Genomic DNA, 21,599 nt, shown 5'->3' with positions numbered 1-21,599 from the left:
CTCACTATTATTTTGGGGCATTCTGTTGGTCAGTATTCCTAGGCATTTCATTTACCATGTTAAGTTAAAAAAAAAAAAAGGTGTATAAATTGTTGCTTTTGCTTAATTCTTTCATTATCAGAACATACTCTTTCATATTTTAAAATGAAAAAAAATCTTTCTTTTACTTCAAACCAGTTAAGAAGAAGGTAGCCATATTACAAGTATTTCACAGATTTCCAAGCATAAGTAAACTTAAAAGTGATATGCTTTGGTCTTTCTCTACAATTTAGCTTGACAGAAGGGCCTATGTCAAATGATGTGCAATGTAAGAAGCTTGATACTAATAGTTTTGAAAGCTGTGCCCTGTGATCAGGTGGTCAGCACTCAGGCACAAAAGCCCATATCCTGGGGAAAGTTATTGAACAGCTAAAGCAATGCACGTCGTGTCTCACAATGATAAAATGAAGATCCAAAGGGAAGACCAAGGTCAGTTAGAAATACTTTTCCTCAGTATGGTGGTCATGCGTCCTTCACCACACATGCCTGTCAGACCAAACTACCTGCCGTTTCCTGCTGTGCCACCATTTCCCATAACTCAATGTCTTTGATCACATGTTACACCTTTCAAAAATTACCTCTATCTACTTCTCTGCCTTCATTCTTTATAATTCAACTACTACAACCTAGGTGGAACATTCTGTCACTATTTTATATGCTTCAATGGCACACTGTCTATACCTACATTACGATGTATATTCCATTGCTCACTGAATCTGCTTACTAGCTGGCCTTGTCTCCTTGAAATCAGGGACTATGCCTTCTTCATCCTTGTATACCCAATATCACATACAGTGCCTGGCACTTTAGAAACACAGAAAACAATGTTTGATTGTGTTTTAACAAAGGCAGTATTTATAGCAGTGAGCTCGAGAAGATAATAAGAATTCTGACAAAGGCATGTTATTTAGTGGTGTTATAAATGAAGAAATAACATTTGATTATATGTAAACTAAAATAAATTTTATAGATGACATCCAACTTAACATGAGAGATGTCAGTACGTTCAGAGCAGATAGCAAAAAAGAGTAGGCATCTTTTGATGTAAAATTAAGAAACGTTAGACAAATGGGATGTAGGAAATGAATATAAGCAAGGTAAGTCAAGTACTTAGAATAAAAAGAAAATTACAATTAGATGGATGTTTTTAGTAACATTTTAGAAGAGAAATAAGATCCAATAGATGGTCAAAAACTGGATAAATGGAAAACATTCCATTAAAATGTTTAAATTAATAAATGAAGCAAATATAAAACAAAACACTGAGTTTAAAGTTAACTATAAAAACAACAAGAGAACACAGATAACAGAAGGATAATTATTAAAGTGAATAATCAGATAATTCAGAGTAGAATGAAGCAAGAGGATTAAACTGGTTGTTAAAAGAAAGGAAGGGAACGATTGTTTTGTTGAAGAGCTTTACAGTAAAAGCCAAAGGGGAGGGTAATGAGGACCTAGGTGTGTGTGAGAAACTGAAAAAAACCCAGAAACAAATACACATACACAAAAACACAATGAGGACACAGTGATGTTCTGAAGGGTGATAGGTATTTGGCTTGACATTCAAAATCTGAGTTGAAATAGGCAAAGCCTTTCATTTTCATAGATCTTCAAGTGTTTTTCTATGGTGTTGACAACGATGCAAATGGATATTTAACTTATAATGAAATGGAGAGTCTCCTAGGAGAAGAGACACCGGAACAAGAGCAACTGGAGCTATTTGATGCTGACAATAACACAATGTTCTCCTATCTTGAACTAATGAGAGCGTTTGGACTGATTGGTAAGGCCCTTCAGAGACGGAAATACCAGTGAAGGTCAGGGAACAGACAGCTTTGAATAATGTTCTGTATCATAGCCAAAAACTAGCAAGACACACACAGTTTACAATTTTTAGTTTACAACTTGGAATCTAAAAGCAAAGACTATTAGAAAAATCTCAAAGATATAAAAAAACATGGCATCCCAAGCTACACACAATGATAGAGTAACAGATCATTCAGTTACTGAATGAATGAAGAATGCATGTTTTCTGAAGGTTAAGGAAAAGCATAAAAATCTTTCTCTGTACTTGCTTAAAGGATTTTAGGATGGTGCTTGTATGACCAAAACTTTAGAGCCTAAGGAGTAGGAAGTGATGCTGTAGAAGAAACTACAAGGCTACCATTAATTTAATAGAATAAAAAAGCAATATAGATGGCATTAAACCATAGAGACTCTAAAATAGCATTTGTAAAATTGTACTATTTCCCTCATCTGTTTCTTTTCTAGTTAGTTTTCAATGAATCTATCATGGAAGAAATTTGAAGACATTTACCATAAATATCTAGTACTTTCCTAACCAGTGATGTGAGGAACAGTAGACTGAGATAGAGATGGCTATGAAGAAGAGATGCTTGGTAAACTAAGAACATTCTGACATAGAAAATAAGGGAATATTTTTTAGCTCTTAAATCTTTTGAAGACACACTAGAGCTGACATCTGAAACTGACAGATTAACAGAACACGCTTGGCCATGAAACTGAAATTCCATGTAATCAACTACTAATTGAATCTATTTACTTTTGCAATTATTGAATTGCAGTCATTTCCCTCTTATTTGAAAAGATGTATGATAGCCATCAGAGAGATGTTTTGCACCTTCCCATCTCTACGTGCACAAACATGAGCTAACTCTTTCTACTCCCCCCCACCCAGGGATCATACCTATGTTGACAGCCACACTGCTAGATTATCTACAACATAATAGGGCCCATATGTTTATAGATACCTGAGTATTGCCAAAGTCTCACATTTCCCAAACCCCATCGACTTCTCTGCGTTCTATATTCAAGACCTTTAAAGCTCTTTGGTTGCTTTTGCTCCCTCCTGCCTTCTCTCTGGGGGGATAAATAAATAAAATTTTAAAGAAGATGGATTGCCATTCCAAAATACAAATTGTATGGTTGGAAAGCCATCCATCCAATTCAGATAAGCCTCTCTGGAATATCACGGAGATACAGCACGTGAATAAAAATACATAGCGAAGAGCAGAGGAGGTATTCTGAGGCAGCTTTCTATCTGAAACGTCTACCTCCTCCCCAGGTGGTCCTTGTCTTGCTACCCACACCTTTCTTTACTGCTTCCTGGGAGGTGAACCTGCTACAACCCTAAGCTGAGATAGGTTCTTGAATGCCTGCCACCTATCAGTTCTGGGCCTTTCTTTGATTCTCCCAGGCAGCCGGCTGCACCTGCAGCATCTTCTGTTAATATCAGAGATTATGAGCAATACTACTAAACAAGTGAGAGTCAAGAGAATCAGAGATAAAATTCATCCTGGCGCAGATCCTTTTAGAAGCAGCAATAACATAAGAGGCAGGCTTCCCCTGGAGAAAGTAGGGTTTCTTTCCATACCAACCAGTTGTACAAGAATTTTGACTTATTAAGAGGAAATTAAAGGGTATGCACGGCTTGACAGTTTACAGATCACTGAACTATGCCCCAGAATCAGTTCATGGGGTCCCACAGCCAAAGGGCCGGGCACTCAGCCAAGCCTTCCTCCCCACACCTGGAAGGAAGCACTATCTATATATTCATTGCTTTTGATGGACCTTACATTCTAATGAAATATTAATTAATAAATGAAGATTTTTTTAATGCAGCTGGACATTTTCTCAACTTAGCCTTCTTTAATTTGTAATTCTTAAGCTTCCAATTGTGTTTCCATAGTTGGTTAAAAAGAACAAAAGCATCATTACATACATAGGCACAAACCATGCATCTCACACCTGGAAATGGTAAGGCAACTCAGAAAACACTGAACGGTGGAAAACCCAGGAGAGGAAACTAAAAGCTTGGCAGAGAGAAGGGGTGGGGGGGGGTGGGGGTGAGAACAAAATAGGGACAGTACATACTTTGAAATCTGGAACCAGAGGCTGACATACTCAAAGTTAATTGTTTTCACAAACGGTAAAATCAACACATCCATTCCCTTGGATCTGTGGAATGCCTGAATAAACTTCCTTGCTTTCATCTTCCTGAGACGCCCCCCCCCCCCATGAGAAACTGTCATGTGTTAGCTGAATTCATTGTAAGACAAAATGTTATTCATAACTAGAATCTAAGTCTCAAAATGTTTTTCTTCTAGAATAAATTCGAAGATGGAAGTTCCAGAAAGAAGACGTTCAGAGCAGTAGCTTGATTTTATAACGATTTCACCCTATTTTCACAATGTTTTATCAAGAAATGTTATGGGGGTACATCTAACCTAGTTGTTAAGACTTGCTAGTTCTTTTGAACTCTGTTCAGTTTCAAAGACGTTTTTGTTTCTTGAAATAGACTTTAAGTCATATACTGTCCTTCTTAAAAAATAAAGAAGGAATTTTTGGTTTAATTTTTTAGAAACTAATTTCTAAAGAATTGTTTAGTATAATTTATTTTTTTTTATTTTATTTATTTATTTTATTCATGAGAGACACAGAGAGGGAGAAGAGAGGCAGAGACACAGGCAGAGGGAGAAGCAGGCTCCACGCAGGGAGCCCGATGTGGAACTCGATCCCAGGACTCCAGGATCATGCTCTGGGCTAAAGGCAGGCGCTAAACTGCCGAGCCACCCAGGGATCGCCGTAAAGATTTGTTTAGTATAATTTAAATGCTAACTATACACATGTACACACCCGTACAAAGAGAGTTAGTATTAACATTATATATTAGTATATTTTTACTTTGACATACACATCATTAGTATTTGCTTTTTTTCCTATTGGCCAAGGCTCAACTAATTTTGTTCAAACTGGCATTTTTAATAACTCTAGAACTGCCTACTTACTCATAAGTTCAACTTATATCCAGAGGCCATGATGAATCAGGATCAGAAACAGAATTGACCATTTTCATGATATCATAGCCTTGGGCTGTTCTAGACACCTGGTCTCTAACTGCCAGTTCTTTTGATTTGTGAACAAAATGCACTCACTCAGAAATATCATACCACATATCAACACTAACATGAAATTTAACATTACATGCAATTTACCTAAGATATTTATACTCAAAATTTCCGATTTTCTGCTAAAAGTAAGTAATACCCATGTACTTCAGCCAAAATTTCATAAGGGTAACTAAAGTAAAATTAGCATGGATTTAAAATTTTTTTCCTTTCAAAAATATTAGTTGTTTGACATTTCAGTGCAGTGGTATAGTAAGTAAAAGAGTAATGAATAGCAAAATTATCTATTTGCATCTAAGATCTCGATGGCAAATTCTTTTTGGTTACACTCTTTACCTTATTTCTGACCTAAATGGAAAATTGATCTTAATAGTAGGACTAAGTATCCATGGCTCAGTAGAAATAATCTTTTAAAAGTGTGGATATTATATTGAAATCAAGCTAATTCTGTGTAATAAGGAATGAACACTTACTGCACAAAATAGGTTACTGAAAGAATAAAAACTAACTGACGATAGAAATCACATAACAATAAAATATTTTTAATCAGATAAAATTCAGTGAGAACTTCAGATTTTATTAGTTAATAAATGAAATGCTTTGTAATACCTAAGATAGTTAATGTTGGTGTTAGCCTTCTTTGAGTAGATTTACACTATTATAATTGTTTTATTTTAATAACATCATTTTACATGTAATTCTTATTTTTCAGTCAACTTGGATTACATATTGCTCTGTTGAAAAAAATCTGGTTTTATTACATGAACTAAGCATATTGTCAATACTCTTGCAGACTATATGAATTCTTCCTATTTACTGAAAAGTAAAGAATGTCAATTCTATAATATTGTGTGCCTTTTAGTTTCCATATTTTGAAAAACAAGAACATCCATGCTGTTCTTTCCCTAACCCCAACTAAACAACCTAAACACCCAAGTAATAGCCTGAAACATTATGCAGAATTTGTAGAAAAGTGACAATATGAAGATTTTAAATGCATGGATTCCTAAGGCACTTATAACTTAAGTTTGTTAGAAAATGTTTTTGCCATCTTCCAAAAATTTCACTAACAGTTTTGCATGAAACATAGGTTTTTCAACACTGGCTGAAAAATCTTACTCTTTCAGTAATATGCAGAATAGGAAGCTCCTTACTGTATGCATATTTTGAAGAATTTTCACTAATAGAATTCATATAATCATTAAACTTTGTCATGTAAAATTTAAAATTTTGCTATTTCAATTTTTTTTACTATACTAGTTACAAATAAGCATTCTCTAATATGATTTAGTATTTAGAAACCAGTTGAATTACTTAAAAGCAAAAATGAAAATGAATTAATTACACATTCAATAATAAAACATCACTGAATTATTCATTGAAATGGTTTTGTCATCTTTGGTTCTCTCATTTTTAAACCTTCTCTTTTCACAGTGGAGTCACTCAATTTTAGTAGCATTTTGGGCTTTGGTGAAGATTTGGGCTGTGAAGAGAGAAGACAGGACAACTGACAGGATAGTGTACCACTAGTGCTTAGGACAACATCAGGGTGAGTAGAAGACTCAGTAAAAGTTTGCTGAATGCATTAATAAAACATATTTTTTTTTCAAACAACAACGTTGGGGTGCCTGGGTGGCTCAGTCAGCTAAGTGTCTGCCTTTGGCTCAGGTCATGACCCCAGGGTCCTGGGACTGAACCCCATGTTGGGCTCTTTGCTCAGCAGGGAGCCTGCTTCTCCCTCTCCTTCTGCTTGCCTCCCCCCCCCCCCCACTTGTGCTCATTCTCTCTCTCTGTCAAATAAAACACCAAAACAAAACAAAACACAACTTTCAAAAACTGAAAGCATAATACTGTGACAGAGGTTAGTCTATTCAGTATATCCAGGATTAACAACTACAGATTTGAGTGTTCATTTCATGCTGGCCATGATGCTAAATGTTTTAAACAGACACAGGTGCACACACACACACACACACACACACACACACACACACAATGTGTTTAAAACATTCAGTACAGTGGCCGGTATACAGAGTGAGTGTGTGTATGTATTCATGATAAGCCCATGAAGTAATTATCATTATACAAATCAGAAATACAAATGTTTAAAGACTAGTAACTGTTGGGAGTTAGTCTTCAATCTCAGGACCCTCAGACACCCAAACTTGGATTCAATCAATATACAGTTCTCTGAAGAAAAAAAAAAAAAAAAAAAAAAGATGAGGATGTTCCTGATTAAGCACTTAATGCCAGAGGAGTTTGTGTGCTTCAGGCAAGGTGCTTATCATTTATAAATAGTAATCATTCAAAAAATATTCTCACAATAAAATGAGCTTCTTTTGTTTTAATTTCTGAGCATGTTTTATGCTCCATAACATCTAGTTACAGTGTCTAATATGCCTAATTATAGTGAAAAGCTGGAAGCAGGACACCAAGGCAGGTTATCAGAATCTATCATACCATTCAAGCACAGATATTCTTATCGTCTTGACTGAAGTAGGAAATGTGTGTGTGTGTGTGTGTGTGTGGTGGGGGGACCAGGATGCTATATCTTGACTCTCTAGTGTTTCATCACACTAGAGATGGTTCCTAGCAGGGAAGGAGGCAGGTAGGGGCAGATATCAGATCACAGATACGTTTTTTGAAGGACCATCCTCTGAGGATCCAGTGTGGTAGATCCTAGCCCAGTTGGAGAGGGGTGCTGTATATCACAACCTAGGGGTGGGGTGGTAAATATGTGGTTGGGTGACGTTCAGAGGTGATTCCTGGAGGATAGCACCCCCAAGCCTAAGTTGATAAACATCAGAGAATATCTTACCAGAAAATGATCAATGTAGTATTGCGAGTCTAGGAGATTGTCCTCAAATTGTAATATGAAGTTTCTGCATTCTCAAGACAGAATCTCTAGCTTTCAACTTCGATCGTAAACCATTGCTTTCACCCAAACATTAGCTCTCTCCAATCCTGGACATCCAAATTCTGTCCTTATGTCTATGTGGAGGAATATTAGAAGTCATGGCTCTAAAGGAAAAATGGATCAATATCTTAATTCTCCTTTGCATTTGATATGATGATGACCAGCTATGAAAATACATGCAGAGGCTCTTTTTAAAAAACAAAAGAGTAAATACCTTCTTGAAAACTTTACTTTATTAGAGAATCTAGCCCAAATGTGGAAAATTTAAAATCACTCTATTTACCAAAACTGGCTAACAATAAGCTTACTAGGAAAAAAAAAAACAACAACAACAACAACAACAATGATCAGTAAATACCTACACTTAACATTCTTAATTCTGGGTAATTTTAAGATCCATGTTGATGTACTTTTAAGGTAAATCTCTCTGTTTAATAATAATAAAAAAAGTTCCCATGTAACATTTGTTTTTACACTCATATACACATATAAAAGTTGGGAGACATGTCTTAGAAACATGCTTATAATGGATATACATAATATTGTGAAATAAAATCTGAATAAAAATTTTATTCCAACAACATTTCTCTAGTTTTAAATCATGTTTATTGTTTAAGTTTTTATCACAGTGGAGATTAATTTATGCTTAATCATCCAGTGAGTGCCTACTGTCAATTCATCCAATTCCAAAAAAGTAAAATCAACTCATTCATACACTCTAAGCCTGTTACCATCCCACCATTCATTGCCTCAGTCTTTTTTCCCTTTTAACGGCAACATAATGATAAGATTGTAAAAAGGTATAACTAATAGGCTTATATGTATAATACCATTTCTTCAAGTATTCAGAGAGCAGTACATTTGTCTGCATCGTACATTAGAAAACTATTTGTGACATTATTTCTAAGTAGAGGAGAGTGGCTCCTGGTGGGAGTGTAATGAAGTTGTATGTCATAGTGTACGACAAGGATTTACAGCATTCTAGAATTTTCACGACTCTTCCCATGTTAGTGAATGTCATTAGGTGAATGTATATTTCTACTCTCAGTTGTCAGACATGGGATCTCCAACTACGAATAAATAAAGCATACACTCAACATGTGTAGTGCAAATGCTAAGTAAACAGAATGACACAGAATAAACTCATAGTTGCCAACTAGCCAGGACGTCCTGATTTTATGATGTCTGGGATGTGCATCCCTATTCTCAAGCAAATATGGTCATTGTTCTGTGTCAGCCACAATGACTGGAAAATGCTACTGAGGTGGGGGGGGAGGGTATGAAGAAGTGAAGAGAGAACTAGAAACTCATTTTCACAAGCAACTGATACAATTTCTCTGTCACTTCTGTAAAACAACGTGAAGTCTGATCTGTTAACAAGATCTCAAACCTCTCAGAGAAGGTACCAATATGGAGAACTGTAATGTTCCATTTAATTAAATGTTGGCACCTACATAATATGGATTGTGTGGCCCAGACAACAAAAAGGATGAAGAAGACTTTTTTTTTAAGTTAAAACTTTGGAAATATAACACCTGAACATTCAAAAATTACATTATAAAAAAGCCATCAGTTACAAGAACATTCAAATAACGGCTCTGTTTAAAGATGCCACATAAGCAATAATCTTCAGTACTTTGAACAAAAGTCAGAGCTTTATATGCATTTAACATAATGTTATTCATTAAAACAAAAGAGAAAAAAAGTATAAAATTCTTCTAGAGGCAAATTATTGATGGGGGAAAACAAAAGTAAAATATGACAACTGATTTATACATTTACTTAACTGCAAGTATTTTTCCCCCCACAAGTTTCCACAGTCTATAAGAAAAGGAAAACAAAAACAAAAACAAAAAGCAAAACAAAACTAACACAAACAAAAAAAAAAAACAAAAAAGGTACAAAAAAGGTGCCATTTATCTTTTCCATTGCATTCAGTTTAAGGGAAAAGTGTTCTTTCATGGTAAAGTGTTCTGAGTTCATGTATGTTAAATTTTAGAAAAGAAACACTTGGAGCCTGTCTTTCTACTTCATTCTTGGATGCTGGACCTTCAACAAATACACCAAGCAGCCAGCTAAATATTCTCTTAATCAGGGAACAACACACACATACACACATACACACCAACAAACAAATCTTTTTAAGAGAAAAGAAAGCATTCCTCATCTGGGATACACACATATCAGGATTCAAAACTAAGGTCTGATGTGGTCACTTAATTGATTTAAATAATTAAGGCTTCTAAAAGGTTCAGTGCCAAAACTCTCTATCAGTATTCGAATAAAATACATTTTTGCATTTTAGGTTTGTGCTTTTTACAGCCGTCTTAATTCCATAAAATTTTGTTAGTAAGATCAGATAACGGAGTGTTAGAATTGTTTACCAACATTTTACTTTTAGTAGTTGTTAGGCTAAATTATAGCGATAAAAATTCAATGACTGAACAGATTTGTTACTATCTTGTGGACTATTGGCTCATTTCACCTTCTTTTCATGTTTAATATGGCCATTTCTTTTGTACTTGCCATTGAGAATTCCATTATGGTAATGTCCATTAACTGTGCTATGCTTATTTCTAGACCACAGGCTTTTGATTTTTCTGTAGATAAATTTTGTCACCCAGGACAGGAAGAAGTAGAACAAGGCAGCACCAAGCAAAAGCACAAAGGCAATATCCAGTAAAAAATACTGACAGAAAGAGATTTGATGGACAGCGGCACGTAGGTGATGGGCTCCATTGTGACGAAGAATGTAATCGATCCAATAGACAGTCCGATTGACAGGGTGACCAGGTTGATCCTTGTGGATTTCTGAAAGCTTCTGGGCCCTCTGACGGTAGCTATGGAATGGAGGCAGAACACAGAAAGATCATGTAGATACAAGGTTCAGTATTGTAACTTTCTCAAGCTAAAAGTGAGGAAAATAATAAAAGCAACTATTCTTTATTAAGTACCTAGTATGTGCCAAGCACTGTGCTAAGTGCTTTAAACACAGTATCTTACATTAAGACAATAAAATAAATCTTAAACAAGTGAGGAAATTGGAAATCAGAAACACTTAAGTAACCTGATTATGATTACAAAGTTGAAATTCAGATTCAAGTTTTTTCTGACTCTAAACCCCAGTTTTGATTTCTTTTTGCTATAATATACCTCTTACTCACACATACTCCTTCTGTCCATATGCTTTTAAATACTATTAATCAATGAATCTCAACCAGGAAAAGTAGTACGTACATTCATTGGATTCTAAAAGAAAGAGATGAAGAAAAATGCAGAATTTTGTTCCAACACCTTTTTAAGCAATGAGCTTTAACTATGCTCTGATTTAAAATAACATTAAGTGAAGGTGTGGGGCTATTATAAAACAGAGGAAAAGGAGCTGAGAAACACCACTGTGAAGCCATTCATTGATGACATTATATATAGTACATATATATGCATGTATGTGTGTATATGTACACATATACAGTGTATAACACACACACATGCACACACACATGTGTGTATACACACACACACACACACACACAGAAAATGACCTCTTAATGATTAACCTGAAATCAGATTACTTATGTATACTTGAAAATTACACAACTGGGATTTAATTGCAATGTGACCTATGACTATAGGGTAGCTTCTGATTAGACCCTGTTTACATCTCAAAGAACACTGACAGAAGGATTATATGTGGATAATCCAGCCTCTCGCTTTTTTCTGTAGAACAAATCCAATCGCAGTAGCTCTGCATGTACTTTAGGGCTGCATTTTACAAACCTTTCTAAAAACAACTGTAAGATATATATCATTTTTCATAAAGACATCATGTTTGGAAAAATATTTGACTTTAAAAGAAGAGCTATAGAACACAGACAGAGGGATCTCCATACTAAGACACTTCGGGTCATAGAACATATTACTTCCAGTGCAGGAGTTGTGACCAAGACACTGGAGCCTTTTAAGAGGCCAGAACATGAAGGCTGCCTTTGAGCCCATATGAGGCAGTAAATGAACCTCAGTGCACTTGGATATACCCTTTTATATGAAATCTGCATCATTTTCTATGAAAGGATTTTCTTATTGTCGGTTGTTTATTAAGACTATGGCAATGTTTCTCAATCCACTGTTAAGCCGTATCTCCCAGGTATAAAAAGAAAAAGCTTATAGTCCTAAAAATACTACTGTCATTTGAAATGCAAGATTAATTAAATGTCATGTAAAAATGGAGAAAACTGCTGCATTGTTTTAAAACTATACAAGCCAGCTCTCTAAACCCTTTGAGACTCAGTAGTTAACTGGATTAACTAGAGAAATAAAAAATTAAAAAAAAAAAATCAAAGATTCTGATTAGTAATTCTGAGTAAATAAACCTCTGTTTCGGTGGTACTTGTCCTAGGTTAACCCAGCACCGGTCAATACAAAGAGCATCAGCTTTGGAATCAGACAGTCTTGGTTCAAATTTCTACTCTAGTAGCTGGGCACCTATGGGCAAATTATAAGCTGAGTTTCAAGTGCCTCATCTTTATAATGTTAATAATGAAAACAGTGATATACATATATTATGAGTATTAAAGGAGACAATACCCTCATTGACACATTTTAGGGACCCAATGATTGTTCCCACAGTAATTTCTCCCTCACTTTGGCAAGTCCTGGTAGCATATCATTCAAGGTCATACAAGGCTGGCCATATGACTGCTATTCTTATTTTTCAAATTATGGAAGACATGCAGAAGGCATTAGACATAGGAATCTAAAGGATATTTCTATAACTGGTTTATTGACAACTTTTTGGTAATAATCGGTTATTGACAATATGCTGTGGTATATATACTTCATCTGCTTTCATATTAATTGAAAACCTACCTGGGATTATTGATAACTTTCACCAATGCTTCATATAGCTCTCCTTCAGTAACTGTCTTCCATTCTAGCAATATCCCCATGCCTTTTGCCTGGACCCGAGTCATAGTATCATAGTGGTCTCCAAAGAGTGGGATTCCCACTACAGGTACACCATGATACATAGTTTCAAAAATACTATTCAAACCACCATGGCTCAGGAAGGCTTTAATATTTGAATGCCCTAAAAAAGGATTAAAAAAAGAAAACATACATTTTAGATATAGGATTTTTAAAGGCTTAATTTCAGTGGTTCCTGCTCTACATCAATTAAAATGCTTGTCATATAAATAATGAACTGATTTGTATATATTAATTAAAAGCCATTTTTAAATGGCTAAAATTTCTGGCTTCAAGGAGGGTATTACAACTTTGCCTCAAACACAAATACCAATGTGTGGGAGTGAATGCCACGCCTCGAGTCGGATGGGCTTCTGAAGCCAGCAGGATGAATGTGGGGGTTGCACACAGAGAAGTAGATCTCAATACTGGAGTGATGAATAGCCTGGGCATCTGGCTGGCCTACATCGCCTTGGTAGGACTGCTGCATGTGGTTTTACTCAGCATCCCCTTCTTCAGCATTCCTATTTTCTGGACCCTGACCAACATCATCCATACCTTGGCTATGTATGTCTTCTTACATGCAGTGAAAGGGACACCCTTTGAGACACCTGACCAAGAAAAGACTCGGCTGCTGACACACTGGGAACAGATGGACTATGGGCTCCAAAATACCTCTTCCTGCAAATTTCCTCAGCATCTCTTCTATCGTACTCTACCTCCTGGCCAGGTTCCACACCAAGTATGATGCTGCTCACTTTCTCATCAACACAGCCTCATTGCTCAGCATACTGCTGGCTAAGTTACCCCAATTCCATGGGGTTCATCTCTTTGGCATCAACAAATACTGAGGGGTGGGGCTGGGGAGAACACTGGACCAAAGGACTGTAGCGTCCTTTCCTTCTCCGTATTGTCTTCTGTATCTTGAAAGGCTGAGAACTATATAACCTTTCCCAAATTCCCAAGAAGGGAATAGATTAGAAAACTGGGCTCCCTGGGCCCAGCCCTGCTGAGAGCAGATTTCCTTGAATCTGGAAAGGTGGGAAAGATAAGGACCAAATCACTCTCCCTCACAGCATGAAGTCATGTTTGAGCAGCTTATTTGGTTATTGAGCAGTTGTTGGTGATTAAGTTTTTCCAGATCTTCCACCCACATCACCTTCCAGCTCTGTTTTGCTGTGTATTTTCCTTATAATAAAGATAATAATAAAAAAAAATACGTGAATACCAACTGACTAGTCACATCTATTTAAGTGGTCATTAATAAATAGGAACCAAAAGTAAGAAAGGCCAAAATACCAGGGTGCAACCACATTCTACTAAAAATAGACATCCACTTCATGATACCCAAGCATTTATCTATATTAATAAATAAAACACACTTTGTAAAAAAAAATATGTTATGATGTGAGGCTGGATTCCTTAAGTCCATGAAGAGTTTATTTGCTTATCCAAGGAGGAATACTGTACAGCACAAAGTATTTACAACATTCAAGTCATGTTAGCTTCTGTGCTTCATAATTTTAGGGTCCAATTTTACTGTTTAGGTATATAAAGAAGTAGGGACTGACACTTATAAAAATTAGTTGTAAGCGATGGAACATCATTAACATCTAGTTGTCATGGGGATAAAAGAAGATAATTTATCAAAATTAATGAGGTATTTCAAAACCCAGATCTCCTTGTGAGCAGCCTATATTTCATAAAAGGCACTAAAAGCCTTGTACAAGAAATGTAGGACAAAGAAAACAGTGCATTTAGGAATTGTGTGCTATGGCCAGAAAGGAACTACAGCTTGCAGCAACAAATCTTTTAAATATACACACACCAGGTACAAAATGGACTTTGGGGGGTACCTGGGTGGCTCAGTGGTTGAGCGCTTGCTTTTGGCTCAGGGCGTGATCCTGGCATCCTGGGATCTGAGCCCCGCACCTTCTCCCTCTGCCTAGGTCTTTGCCTCTCTCTTTGTGTCTCTCATGAATAAATAGATTAAATATTCAACAAGTAAAACGGACTCCAGGTATTGAACCTTGGTCTCAATTGGGCACTGGGACCCTTCCACTCCATGTCTCATAGGGTCAGTAGCTCAGTGTCACCTTTGCCTACAAATAACTTCTCAACTCAGCCCACTTAATGGATCTGCCCTCCTAGTGCATTTCAAATTTTCTTTTTAGCAACAAAACCTTTTCCCTAAACAAAACCTTGCAGTGAAAAATAAGGCAGTGTTGGTGGGTGGAGCACAGGGGGGAGAATGCAAGGAAGGGAGGGGAAAGACAGTGGTCTGGTTCCTACTTCTCATCCTGGAGGAATCTTCTGATCATTGTTAAAAGCCAACAGAGGACCCACAAAGTCATGCCTGGTGATAAAAATGACACTAATCTCGGCAAAGGCAGAGAACTGAGATTCTGAGGAGCCCAGAAAAGGTAGGAATTTGAAAAAGGCCATTGGGTGTGGACCACTGAGAAGCTACATCTCGCTGTACAACCCATGAGTACAGTTCAGATTTTCCCAAATTGTGGTATCATTGTGGGGCTGAAAGGGCTGATGGCCAAGATTATCTTATTTAAATTTTCTGCTTCTTTCTACCTTCTATGGAATCTGAAGTCATAATAGTAAAGACATAAGAAAAAAATACAAGTATTAAGAAAGGTAAATTGCCCTGTTTCTTCTTCGATTTTGTCACTTATAGAACACTATATATAAAATGAAGTAGAGCAAAAGGAATTATGTATCTAAAGAAAATTCCTCACTGTTTTTTAGTTGCAAAATTCAACTTGCTGGTTTTTAGGATGGGTCATTTTGTAGCTTCTAAAAAATACTTTTCAAAATCCTATTTTTAAGAATATTATTTAAAGTCAGCTACATACCTCACTGTTTTTCAGTTACAAAATTCAATTTGCTGGTTTTTAGGATTGGACATTGTAGCTTCCAAAAGATACTTTTCAAAAACCTATTTTAAAAGAATACTGCTTAAAGACGCCTACATAATTTGTTAGATTTTAGTATTATTGAACAAATGATGGTCAATATTGCCAAAAATCAGTAACATTTTTATAATTTCCTTAATATCTTAAAGGATACTATGGCATCACGTTTTTCTAGAAATTTAATGAAATTACAGTTTTACTATCTCTGCTTATTGAACAGTTAAATTATTTATTTCAAATATCTTCGAACTAGCCAGGAATGCACATAATTGCTACTTTAGTTTTTAAAAGGATCAGAATCCCAATAAATAAATCAAGTGTTTATTTAATAGTGTTTCATAAAGGGGATCCCTGGTTAGCTCAGCGGTTGGGAGCCTGCCTTCAGCCCAGGGCATGATTCTGGAGTCCAGGGATCGAGTCCCACATCAGGTTCCCTGCATGGAGCCTGCTTCTCCCTCTGCGAGTTTCTCTCTCTCTCCCTCTCTCTCTCTCTCTCTCTGTTTCTCATGAATAAATAAATAAAATCTTAAAAAAATAGGTCCATAAATGTCTGGTGATTTTAGGGGAAATCTAAACAGATGAACCAAATAAAGATAAGATAAATTGTTTCCTTGGCCTTCTGCTTCTCTTTGGTTTCAAACAAATGAGTAACCTTTAATTTCTCTGAGTTCTGAGATATAATTGTAATAAAACTCAAATCTACATTTTCACTGTTTTATTACCTTTAGCTGATTAATCTAATCAGATATAACTTTATTCACTGCTAGTTTATATAGCTTATTAAGTATATTTTCCAGAAAATTAAAATTAGTGACTTGTTTAAGAACTTTAATTTATAGACCCAAATGATTATACCTGACGAATTATTTTCTAATAAATAAAGATTTGACTTTTTGGTTTGAAATCTAAGTAAGATGAGACACTGGATGACATAGTGACTCTATGATAAACTACCTGCATATTATACAAGATGCTCAAGTACAAAAGTCACATTTACACAATGAAGATCTAAAAGCCCAGGTAAGTACCCACATGTCACTGACTTACCAAGCAGGTCATTTTGTGGTAACCATTCTATGAGCTTAGTGTTGTTTCCTAGATTCTTTGGTTTGGTTCCGGAAAACCTAAAATGTACGTCAGACAATGAATCTTTCAAAAACCAAACTTTACTCCTGATATGGATTCTGTGGTTAAATGATTCGATTTAAAATAAATGTTAAATGATCTTTTGTTGATATCTTTAAGAAGGAAATCATGCTCTAATAACAACAAAATTTTAAATTTCTCTTTCACATTTTCACTGATTGAGAGGGAAAAAACACTTGGCTTCTATTGAAATTTATTTTTCTTCAGCTCTTCTCACCCACTTACAGATATGGGGGGTGGGGTGGAAAGCATCCAAATAAACCTGTGCTAGAAGTCACTCTCCAGAAGAACCCAGAAAGAGAAACACGAGAGAAGCAGAGAGGGCAATCACTGGGCAATGGACAGCTCTAGTCTTTGACACCTGGAGCCCAAGGGAAGGAGTGAGAATTCAAAGAAAGCAGAGAGCATTCTTCTCTCGCTTGGCGCCAGAGACGGTTCTGTGGGGTGAAGGGTATCATTAAGTTGTTTCTTGCCTTGATCTTTGAAAGATAAACCATGAACATGCTTAATGACTGAGGGAATGGCAAGAGTCTGAGCTGAGCAGACATAAACGGTCCAAAGTAGAGAAGGGTGCTTTCTGGGTTAAGCCTAATAGAGGAAATGCAATAGAACTGGCATCCAAAGGAAAAAGTGCTAAACAGTTGGGATAAAATATGTATCCATTTCATAACTCAGCCAGGAAAAGTGAGAGCTAATCCTTACACAGTTGTTATAAAGGAAAGACCCATGCGACTCAGACCCTATTTGTAACGAACGGCTTGAGATTTTGGGGCCGATGTTGTTCACTGCTGCATCCCTGGTGTCCAATGGCAGTGTCAGTACTAAATAAATACATGGTAGATGGTGTTTAGGTCTGATTTTTACATAGTGAGTTGGGAAGTCCAGAGACAGACACTTGTGGGCAGTGCTTCCCACAGGAAGCTGGGGTAATCTATTGATCTATTTAACTAGCATTAACTAGCAAGTTATTATGTTATTTTAAGGCCTGGTCTCTTGGATACAAAAAATAAAAAGCATTATAAAGGACAAAAGGTTCCATGAAATATTTTACCTGTTTATTCATTCATCTATCACTCTTACCTCATTCCAACAATGATTTGAAGGGATATAGGAGGTATATAGAAATGCATGTAACTACAACAATTTTTAAAATGACAATAACCAACAGAAATGTAAAAGATTATAAAACTGAGGATAACATAAAAATGCATCCAAGACAAGGATAAATCATTTTGCAACACAGTTTCTTTGTATGCTATAGGCTTGATAATTTCTTTATTTGTCCATCTCAGAGTCTTATAAATTAGTCCCTATATTACAAAACACTAAAAATCAAAATGAAAAGTCAGGGGGATCCTGCAAATCTTTCCAGGGAACCAGTGTGTTGTGCTTTACTGGGACTGGCAGGCCAAGCAAGGGGATACTGAAAATTAAAGAAGTAATGGACATCATTACCTTACCTCCAAATCACTTTTTGGGGCAATCTCCCCAAAGCTCCAGCCAGTTTGTTAGCAATGTCTTCGGACAAATACTTGACACCAGCTCCAAAAGATACCAAGACAAAGCCGTGTTCATTAGCACCATTTACCCACCTTTGGAGATCCTATAAATCAAAATGCAGCAGTTAATTCTATAAAAGATCAGTTCATAATCAGTTTCATCAACAACCCAGTTTTTTAAAAATTTTAGACAATTTTCTTAAACAATTAGGTAGTAGAGGATATAAAATTTTTCTTTAAATAACTGTTTTTGTTTAAAATATTTCATCTGATGACATGAACTAAAATGAGGAGGGCAGATAGCTATTTTGGTAAGACCAACAAATAACAACAACAACAAAAAAATCAGTAGCTAATGGCCTAAGATCTCAGTTAATGATATTTAAAACATGGGTATAAATTTATATGAGGATGCAAGTGAAATATGTGGATTGGACATGAACTACCCACCCCCACTCCCACTCCCACCCAGGAGGTTTTGTTTGTCTGTGTTTTTTTTTTGTTTGTTTGTTTGGGTTTTTTTCAGGAGTGGGCTGACTTCATCTTGGTCTAAGCTTGGCGATTTTCATCCTGAAGTCATACTCTGTTATATGGTAAGAGTATAAGTCATACTCTGTTATATGAGAAGGAGTTAGCTAATATTCCAAAGGTCCATAGGTCTAATGAGTTTTACTATTTCTCTAAATATTTTTCCAACTCACAGAGAACACAAATCATACATGCTCTATAGTGAGGCATCCAGGGGTTCTAGAGATCTCTGAGTGGTTGCTCTCTCTCAAGGTGTCGGAAAATGTTAAATTCTCAAACCTGTCCTTAGACAGTCAACAGATGCCGGGCCATAGCAGATGTGATGTTAAGTAGGGACAATTTTAGCATTGCAGGACTCATCTTGGAGGAAGACACATTCAGAAATTTTTACTGGTATGGTTGCTTTATACTGAAAATGAAAGCAGTAAGTTTTAAGGGATACTCTCCTTGCTTTGTTTTATTCTATAGGCACAAATTTGTTTGTATGGTAAGTTATCCCTTTAGTAAGTCTTTGTCAAAGACGCTGAGCTTCAGTTTCCCATATGAAAGCTAATAGAGCCACAGCACTTTGAGGAACACATAATTCCACTGGAAGGAAAACAAATGTGCTGTCCATTGACAACACCTTTGCCATAATATAGGCATGAAAACAGGGGACAGACCCACTCTATATTCATGATGTGCAGAGTGGGCTGTCACAGTTACATCTCACAGACCCTGCATATCTCTGATTCAGGATGAATGAGTTACTACAGCGTCTTCCATGCTCTTTGCATTTCTGGCATACCCTGATTTACTGCTGGGGCAGGAGCAAGGGTAACTGCACAGTAAGAAGTATCATCACAATGGCATCACTGCCTAGCTTAATACCAAGTATTTATATGGAACATTAGGCGCCCTATGTCTTTCTTTTCTTTGCTTTCTTCCCTTTTCTTTTATTGCTTAATGAGATCTGTATTAACACTCTATTATACTCATTCTAAGCAGGGAAGGTGGTACCACTTCTTATGCCTAAGATGAGTTAGCGACTAGGGTAACTCGATGACTGAGATGGTAATGGAAGGAGAAGGAGGTATACCATCCTAGCTCCTGAGCAGGTAAAACAGGCTATAATTATTAATAAAGCTTTCAATTTATATTCTGCTACATTTACCAAGAATATCACATGTACTGAAAATATAACAGTGTTATCTGTGGATTCAAAGTAAGAAACAAGAGCAAACTGATTTAAAATCTCCATTTTAGATACAGTCCTAAGCCGGATGTACTTAATACAAATAGGAATGTTACACAGTAGAATGATTCAAATACTACATTTTATCTCTATGGTTCATCTTCAAGTAACTTATCACCTACTATCCAGTTCTCTAAAGATTAAAATTTCAGGGTCAATGCCATTTTAAAAAAGCTTATATTCAGATATACTAAGCCTTACAGTAAGAATGTTATTTAAATTTTGTTTCCCAAGGACTTAAAAGGTCTTTGAGTTTCAAATGATTCTATGCAATAAATACTTCAGTTGTTTGTTCTTTGTCCTGCATAATAGAAAATAAAATAAAGTCCATTAACCTATTTTTCTAGATTTTTTTCCAACCATACTCCTCAACCATTTATATTTAAGTATATAGCCTTTATTGATATAAGAGGGGGTAGAGAAAATTTTGCTCATTATAGTTCCCTTCAAGAAAAGCACTCAATATTTTTAGAAGATAATATTCCAATTGGCCTCAAGGTCATTTCCAAACTGCTATTTTCCTGAGCTGGAGGAAGCAGGGACATGAAAAGTCAGGGAAGAAACAGTGAGCCTGACACTGGGCTCCTGGACATAACCTCCTCCCCTATGATCTTTCATTTTCAGCCTAAATTCGCAAAACATTTGGGGTGACTGATGTTTTATGGGAACACAGAAGGGGATGGGTTTTGGATTTGGCTGAAAAGGGTGATACTCAGGCAGCAGGAAAAGCTGCAGGCACTGGAGGTTAAAGGGAGCCCAAATTCGCTGAACTCATGGTGAAGACTTTGGAACTGGAACTTTATGAAAAGTATTCCTGGCTCTCTAAAGGACTGAGAGGCCCCAGATGGCATCTTGTTTCTAGATACATATGCAGTGCTTTCTGGAATTTATAAAGTGCAAATTGATTTAACAATTCTTAAATAATAATAATAACCTTCAAACAAATGTGTTTGACGTTAAAAAAAAAATTTCTGGAAATTTAACACTTTAAAGATGAAGGTGTTTGGACTGTCCTTGCCCCCCTGACAGAAACCAGGTAAAAATTTAGAGTTAAAAAAGAAAACCCACCTCATTTATAATATCAACAAAAATCAGACATATCTAAGAATAGAGTAAGCCTAACAAAATATATAAGATGTATATGAAGAAAACTTTACTGAAGAACAAAATAGAAAAACTGAGTAAGTGAAAAGATGTAACATCTGCTAGGAAGGAAACATCAGTGTTCTGATGATGCAATTTTTTTTTTTATAAAATTAAGTTCAATGCATTGCCAGCCTACATCTAAGAGGACTATGTAACTAGAGCAGTCTGAAATTCATCTGGAAAAGAAAATGTACAAGGAAGGCCAAGAAGATATTGAACAAGAACAGGTAAAGAAAGTTTTCCTTCCACATACCAGAATGCACTCTAGAACCT

At 36.1% G+C, this 21,599-nt stretch overlaps 1 protein-coding gene and 1 pseudogene across 5 annotated transcripts in view; one reads left to right on the top strand and one right to left on the bottom strand.

Moving 5' to 3' along the window:
• The window catches only part of UGT8 (UDP glycosyltransferase 8), a 104,593-nt gene that overhangs the window by 12,051 nt on the left and 70,943 nt on the right, over positions 1 to 21,599 (bottom strand). For 2 of the 5 annotated variants that reach the window (XR_004811361.2, XR_007407861.1), the window contains exons 3-7: positions 18,380 to 18,522; positions 16,821 to 16,897; positions 12,751 to 12,970; positions 10,579 to 10,724; positions 7,786 to 7,958 (exon numbers count right to left, since the gene is read on the bottom strand). Coding sequence is in view for 1 of the 5 variants with exons in the window: in XM_025465992.3 (XP_025321777.1) it covers positions 10,361 to 10,724; positions 12,751 to 12,970; positions 16,821 to 16,897; positions 18,380 to 18,522 (804 nt within the window). In the remaining 4 variants the exon portion in view is untranslated. Of the gene's footprint in view, positions 1 to 6,342; positions 6,451 to 7,785; positions 7,989 to 8,095; positions 10,725 to 12,750; positions 12,971 to 16,820; positions 16,898 to 18,379; positions 18,523 to 21,599 lie in introns of those variants that run through there. The other 3 variants (XR_004811362.2, XR_003143797.3, XM_025465992.3) reach the window with 3 other exon arrangements.
• On the top strand, positions 13,235 to 13,697 carry LOC118353105 (ORM1-like protein 2; annotated as a pseudogene).

Source organism: Canis lupus, chromosome 32 (genome assembly GCF_003254725.2).
Source record: "Canis lupus dingo isolate Sandy chromosome 32, ASM325472v2, whole genome shotgun sequence".
Taxonomy (NCBI): Eukaryota; Metazoa; Chordata; class Mammalia; order Carnivora; family Canidae; genus Canis; species Canis lupus.
The sequence above is the reverse complement of the archived record's forward strand: the minus strand, read 5'-3'. Positions and strand labels throughout refer to the sequence as shown.